A 7,992-nucleotide genomic window follows, 5' to 3' on the forward strand; every position below is an offset into this window, starting at 1 on the left:
GTTTCTTATCGGTAAAGTATAATTTTACAAGTTTTACTTCAAATAATATGACCATGAAAAATATTGGATCATGATAACTTTATTTGATTATTGAAAAATTGTGTTATATTAGGACCTTTTTCTTTTGTTGTAAAGTTTTAGGGTGACATAAAACAATTCTATAGAAGAACTTTCATTGAAAACTTATTCTTTTGTCTTGGATCATTAGCTTTTTTTTTTGAAATATCTTCATTGAAAATTTAATAAATTTCATTTAAAAGAAACTTCACTTTTTTTGGATCATTTGATTCTTTTTTGGAATATCTTCATTGAAAATTTAATAAATTTCATTTAAAAGAAATTTCACTTGAATGCTAATATCAAGTTTACATTAACTTTTTAGAATATATAATCATATTTAACAATAACTGTAAAAATACTCTATATCCTTATCAAACACATTTCTAATATTTTAATATGAAAAATAAATATAGTAAATAGTTATAGATAACAGTTATAATGATATAAAAGTCATAAATACCCCTCGAAATCCAATGTATGTTATTGCATAAACTTATTATTATTATATAGTTTAAAGTAAATATGCTTATACCTTAACTAATTTAAAGTTAAAACATTTGAAACATTCAAATACTAGATGAAAGACTTGGACAATGACTTCAAAGACTTGATGAGATTGACATGAAAGGAGGGACCTTGATATTAACTTCAAAGACTTGATGAGATTCACATGAGTGGAATTGGAAAAAAGACTTTTGCTCCTCTAAGTCCAAATCAATAATCAATGGTCCATTCATCAATAGGATGTTTCCACGGAAATTAATTTTGAGCTGCTTTCCTCAAATCCTCTTTCTGGTTAAGAGGGCCCTAACAATAGATTTTCATTCAAAACTTGTTTCTTATTGGTAAAGTATAATTTTACAAGTTTTACTTCAAATAAAATGACCATGAAAAATATTGGATCATGATAACTTAATTTGATTATTGAAAAAGTACCTTACATTAGGACCTTTTTCTATTGTTGTAAAGTTTTAGGGTGACATAAAACAATCCTATAGAAGAACTTTCATTCAAAACTTATTCTTTCTCATGTATTCTTTTGTCTTGGATCATTAGCTCTCTTTTTTGAAATATCTTCATTGTAAATTTAATAAATTTCATTTAAAAGAAACTTCACTTGAATGCTAATATCAAGTTTACATTAACTTTTTAGAATATATAATCATATTTAACAATAACTGTAAAAATACTCTATATCCTTATCAAACACATTTCTAATATTTTAATACGAAAAATAAATATAATAAATAGTTATAGATAACTGTTATAATAATATAAAAGTCATAAATACCCCTCGAAATCCAATGTATGTTATTGCATAAACTTATTATTATTATATAGTTTAAAGTAAATATGCTTATACCTTAACTAATTTAAAGTTAAAACATTTGAAACATTCAAATACTAGATGAAAGACTTTGACAATGACTTGGAAGACTTGATGAGATTGACATGAAAGGAGAGACTTGATGAGATTCACGTGAAAGACTTTTGCTCCTCTAAGACCAAGTCAATAATCAGTTATCAACAGTTGTCAACAGCATGTTTCCACGGAAATGAATTATGAGCCAGTTACTTTCAAAGTTCAAATAGTCCGATTTGCTTTCGACTGTCAACAGTTTGTCGTCTCAATTAAGTATTCAATCGTTTCCGATGACTTTTCTGCAAGTTGAGCCGTCAGATTTTCTATATGGGTGTGGAATAATACGCCTTCGCAATTACACAGAGACCTGGAATTTGACAGGCGCATTGACCGTTATCTGAACCCTATATAATAGTTGAAAATTTTGCAATTTAATAGTTTATATTATATATATATATAGATATATATATTGGTAGGAAAAAAATTATTTTAAAGAATTTAATATTAAATATTTGTAGCTACATAAATGTAAATTCATGAATAATTCAAATAAATAAATAAAAATTATCAAATAAGATGTAATAGTTATCAATTATATGTGTCACTTGAAAAATAATATGTTCTCGAGATGTTCACTTGAACAAATATCATTATTTTAATTGACAAATATTATTATTATTATGTGTACAACTATTGGAATAGCATAGTATTTCATATTAATACTTGTTATTTATCACAAATATAACATGTGTGACATTGTCAAAGAGTGAGTATGGATTCTTTTGTGTTTGATATGAGATGTATTTTAAACATATATTATGTGTGATTTTTATAACAATGAATATGTTTTGTTGAAGACGTTAGATATAACAAATATATATGCTAGTTGACCAATATAAGTTGCGCATATGTCATATTTTATATAAATATATTATACAATATTCTATTAATAACAAACAATATTTTAAAAATTGACTAGTAGATATTTTTAGATCACAAATATCTATGCTAGTTGACCAATATAAGTTGCACATATGTCATATTTTATATAAATATATTATACATTATTCTATTAATAACAAACAATATTTTAAAAATTGACTAGTAGATATTTTTAGATCAAGTTTTTGTCGAATCTCTAGAAAGTCATTTTTGGGCACGTTTCACTGGGTGTGCTATTTTAACAAGTTGTGTGATGCGTCACGCCTTCTAACTTTATTTGTAGGTAGGGTAAGAGACCGAATTGTCGTTAGGAGGCCCAATGTCATAGATACCCACCAATAGTCGGTCACACATGTACTAATAGTCGAACATTTTTGTAACTTTTTTGATTGGTGATTGATCCATTTGTGCACCACTACTATCGAGACATTTTACCACAAGTACTCGTCGTTTTGTTGAGCAACTATTGGATGAATATTTTAAGTGACAATTTCTGACCACTTCCCACTCCACAACCTCTACTAAGAGATATGTAAATGGAATGCTAAAACCTTAACTTTAAGTTCTGAGTCATCTTCTAGACCTAAAAAATCGACATAAATCGACTTAAAGTTTAGGAAATTTAAATATATATGGTTAATCTGGACAGCTACTAGATCCCTTCCCCTAACTAATATCAGTTTTCCATCCCTACTATAAAACGACGAAGATGTTACAATATTCTATAGAATACCTAATCTGTTGAAGTTTCCCCTAACCATGACCATAACTCTGAAACTCTACGCCTGGTTTGTGCTAAGAAATTTCATGTATAAATATTAGGACATGTCATGAGAGCGCATTTATCTCCCATGCTTAGTTTGAGGCGAGTGGGGCAAAACATGAGTTTCCTCAATTCCTCCTCGTGCCGCTACGCTTGCTTCTGCTTCTCCATTTTACTGCTGTTAATTGTCCCCTGCAAGGCATCGGAAGTATTATGCAACACCAGCAGTAGTTTCACGGATGGAAGTGCATTGGAGCAAAACAGGAACACGCTGGTCAACAATCTTGTCCACCACGCGGCCTCATCTGGCGGTTTCAATACAACAATCTACGGCCAAAGCACAGATCGGTTATACGGCCTCCTTCAATGCAGGGGAGATCTGACGGTCGAAGAATGCTACGCCTGTTCTCTCCAGTTAAATTCCACGATCAGGCGACATTGTTCGCGCAGTTTGAGCGCCGGTGCTTTCGCTAACAACAAATGCTACCTGCGCTACGGACCCTCCAACTTCATCGGAATACTGGACTACAGCACCGAGATGTATGATATTAATGGCGGGAACGCCACGAATCCCGCCGCCTTTAGCTCCGCTGTCAAGAATCTTTTGTCCGATTTGTATGCGAAAGTGGACGAGTCGCCGATTATGTACGCCGCCGGTTCAACTTCAGAGTACTCTCAGCTTACAAAGATCTATGCGCTGATTCAGTGTATAAGAAATATTTTGGGTGAGAATTGCAAGGCGTGTTTGAGGAGGGGAATTGGGGATCTTTTGAAATCGACTGAAGGGGGATATCGTCTTGGAGCCACGGGGTTGTTTCGAAATTGCTGGATTTTCTATCAAGTGTACCCCTTCTTCTTTGCTTCCCCTGCCTCCCTCGCCCCGCTACCATCAACACAGCTTTTGCCTTCATCAAGTACTAATCTAAGTTAAATTTTTTTCTTAGTGTGTGATGTTTAAAAGTAATTTGTTTTACATGATTTGTTATGCTATGTAAATGTTTTGATGATTGATATTACATGCAGAAGAGTCCTCAAACAAGATACACGTAATTCTGATGTCTCTTGGCGGATTGATCGCCCTCGTGTTATTGTTGGGATTGCTGTTTGTTGTGAGAAGGAACTTGAAGACTGCAAATAAAATATTTGGGAAGGATGATAATCAAGGTATGTAGATTTTTCTTTTCTTCTTCTGAAATAGGAAAAAATCAGATTTGTTTCATGTTTTCTAGCAGCAGCTTGTAGAGCTGGTAGCCCCATGCTTATTGTGTTTTGCTACTACTTATTTTATTTACAAAGTAGGGATAGATTCCAAATAATCATTTTACCGTGATTGGAAAATGCCATGGGAACACTCTGCGAACTTAAATTTAAGCACAAAGAATACTTAAGCAACCACATGGGGACATGTGGTCATTTTTAAAGATTGCTCTAGAAAAGAAATTGCAATTAAGCAACCATATAAAAACATAGTGTAAGCTATTGGAGACAAAAATAAGAAGAAAGATTACTAGCTACCAAAAACAAGTCTGATAGTTGCACTACATATTGTTATCTTATTATATTATTTTTTGTGCAATTGTTTAAATAAAGAAAAGAACCCGTCTTTTAATGAAGTTATAATTTAGAAATTGAAATTGAACATTTTTTTTGATGGAGGTGAAACAAGTTTTAGGTACCCAATATGGGCCCATGCGTGCTTGAAACCTATTCAGCTAAGAGCCAAGGACTGAGGAGCATCGATGCTGCCAAATTCACTTGGACACGATTGAAAAATATAAAATAATAAGAAAAATAATGAATTGAACTTAAACAAATTTAAAAGGAAATGAAATATGAAAAAAACAACTATTGTTTGTTTATTGATAAAATGGTATGTTTCCTTTCTTTTTATGGTCTTCTCTTTTCTAACTATACTATCTAAAAATAATATTATTATCAAATTTATTTAAAAATATAATTAAAATAGCAAAATTCCTTAAGGACAATACTATAGCTCCATAGATTACTGCTGAAAAAATTGCTAGGGTTCCTTCATGAATAACAAGTTTGGAACGGATAGAGATAAAATTGATAAATTTGTTAAAACAGATAATTCATTAATGGATAAAATATATCTCGTAATATTAGAGCAAGGAGGGTAAATGTAATCTCTTTGGCTTTTATCATAAAATGGAACACTCTCAAATACTATATATCACAGCAGATTGCCTATTTTTTAAAATTAAACTTGAAAAAGGCTCTTTGAAATATTAAACTCATGCCCACTTTTTGTTCAAATTATCATCACAATTGTCTCTTCATACTCATTATTCTTGTCTCGTCTCCTACAAATCTATTTGAAAACTCTCTTCTTTTCTTTGTACTTATATTCTCATATCACTATGGGCAGGAAGAAAAGACAGGCCATTTAGTGCTTTCTGTCAAATAAAATTCAATATGGAGACATTAAGAGCTGCAACCAGAGATTTCCACGAGGATAACAAGCTTGGGGAGGGTGGATTTGGCTCTGTATACAAGGTATTACTTCTTGATTTTTTTAATTATTCAATTACATATTGACTTGTTTTTACACAAGTACTTGAAATAGATATGCTTCATTCTTCTTGCACATGCTTGTCATCTGAGAATGAAATCTCTTCATACTTATACAATTATATATAGCCCATATTCAGTGAGTCAAATTGTGTGATAGAAATAGGCTGACAAATGTGTTAATCTCAGGGTACCATGCTAGATGGAAGAGAGATAGCAGTCAAGAAGTTGTCTTTACAATCTCCACAAGGAAAGCAAGAATTTGAGAATGAAGTCAAGCTGTTGGCAAGGATTCAACATCAAAATCTTGTGAATCTTCTTGGGTGTTGCACTGAAGGATCAGAAAGTTTGCTTGTTTATGAATACTTAATCAACAAGAGCTTAGACAAAATACTATTTGGTGGGTAAACCCATTTTGTCTACAACTCAAATTCAAACAATTACATAGAAATTTTTAGGCTACTTATTTTTTTTAATGCTAAGACAAAAAAAATTAAATTTTCAGATTCACAACGGAGCAGAGAGTTGGATTGGCAGAAGCGTTTCAACATCATAATTGGAGTAGCTCGAGGGCTTTTATTCTTACATGATGACTCTCATCCGCAAATCATTCATCGAGATCTCAAAGCAAGTAATATTTTGTTGGATGAAGAAATGAATCCCAAAATAGCAGATTTTGGGATAGCAAGATTGTTTTCAGAAGATGAGAGTCATGTTAGCACACAAGTTGCTGGAACATAGTAAGAATTTCAATTATTAGTGCTATGTTTTATCAAAAATTTTAAAAAATTCTTTAATAATTTTTTCTTTGAATTCTCATTAAATCTTTTGTAAAACATTTTGACTTAGTGTCTCCTCTTTGGTCACATGCAGTGGTTATTTGGCACCAGAGTATGCTATGCATGGCCATTTATCTGACAAAGCAGATGTGTATAGCTTCGGTATTGTACTTCTAGAAATTGTAAGTGGAAGAAAGAACGTAGATACTAATCTTTTTGATGGAGTCCAAGGCCTTCTAGAATTGGTAAGACATTATATTTGATGAGTGTCATTCTATGTCATTTTATTTAATTATTAGATCAAAAAATCATTAGTCAATTTATATTTCTAACTATTTTGAAGGCAAATTGCAGGCATGGGAATGTTACAACAAGGGAAATAGTTTGGATGTAATTGACAAAGGTATAGTTGAGAATTGTCTTGTAGAGGAATGCTTTAGATGCATTCATGTTGGTTTGCTTTGTACACAAGAAGAGCCATCATTTCGTCCACCAATGCTCAATGTCTACTCAATGCTTTCAAGATTTTCTTTCACCAATTTACCAAATCCTATAAACCTAGCATGAATAAGCCTTAAACATAAAGGAGAATCATATATCTACATATTGTAAATACTTAGCCAAATTGTTCTCATATGCTTCATGTCTCATCTATGATTCCATCAAAATTGCATTAGCCTTTTGGGCTCTATAATAATGGTAAATACCTACCTTACTATGATGATATTTTGCTGTACACTTTCCACATATCTTGTTTGGAATAAAACAAAACATTCTTATGATTTTATTTTATTTTATTAAATAATTATTTTTAAGGAGTTATTACAAATATGACAATGATGTTTGACATTAGAGGCTAGATTATCTAAATAGTTGATATTATCTCATGAAAAAAAGAGTTTTGCAAGCATGATCATTTAAAGAGCCACAACTTACTTCTAAATTATTTCTCAAGGACATTTGTCTAAAATGGTCTAGAAAGGAAAGGGGCTTTTATAGTCTACAACATGAGGCGTACATACCCTACCCCCCAGTGGGATTTGAACTTGTGACCTCTCTTTCAAGGGTGCAAGTCCTCCACCACTAGGCCAACTTAGATTGAACTTTAAGGACAATAAGGACATATAACATATTTAGTATTGAAGGAAAATGAATATACTATAGTTTTAAAAACGTTATATTTTTAAGTATATATAATTTTATTGTAAACTCTAAAAAATATATAATGTTAAAATATGTTAATAATTTTAAAAGGAATTCTAGACAATCTTGGTTTTCTTAACATTTTCTTTATAAATTAGTCAAAGGGAAATATTTTGAAATTTTTGGTTTCCATCATTTCTGTGTTAAATATATTACCTATTTGTTCTTTACTAGCAACTTTAATTGAACATCAATTCAATACACTTTATGTTGTCATACAAATTTTAATTGTTTTGCAATCTTTATGATATTTTGATTATCACAATACAAAGTGGAAGTGAAATGTTGTGTGAATTAACCAAGCTTAAAATATTTTGGATCCAAATGACATTCTTACTTAATTTAGCACT

The 7,992-nt window shown here is 31.2% G+C and overlaps 1 protein-coding gene across 1 annotated transcript; it reads left to right on the forward strand.

Annotated features, from left to right (window-relative positions):
- The first annotated feature begins 3,114 nt into the window (after positions 1–3,114).
- LOC149549679 (cysteine-rich receptor-like protein kinase 8) lies at positions 3,115–7,226 on the forward strand. The gene is made up of 7 exons (XM_089792970.1): positions 3,115–4,042; positions 4,152–4,292; positions 5,518–5,645; positions 5,850–6,060; positions 6,166–6,400; positions 6,534–6,684; positions 6,794–7,226. The coding sequence occupies exons 1-7, from the start codon at positions 3,196–3,198 to the stop codon at positions 7,004–7,006; spliced, it is 1,926 nt and encodes a 641-aa protein (XP_089649096.1). The 5' UTR covers positions 3,115–3,195; the 3' UTR covers positions 7,007–7,226.
- Positions 7,227–7,992: the final 766 nt, after the last annotated feature.

The sequence above is a fragment of the Cupressus sempervirens genome, chromosome 7 (assembly GCF_028749045.1).
Source record: "Cupressus sempervirens isolate cs-2001-9-10 chromosome 7, ASM2874904v1, whole genome shotgun sequence".
Lineage (NCBI taxonomy): Eukaryota > Viridiplantae > Streptophyta > Pinopsida > Cupressales > Cupressaceae > Cupressus > Cupressus sempervirens.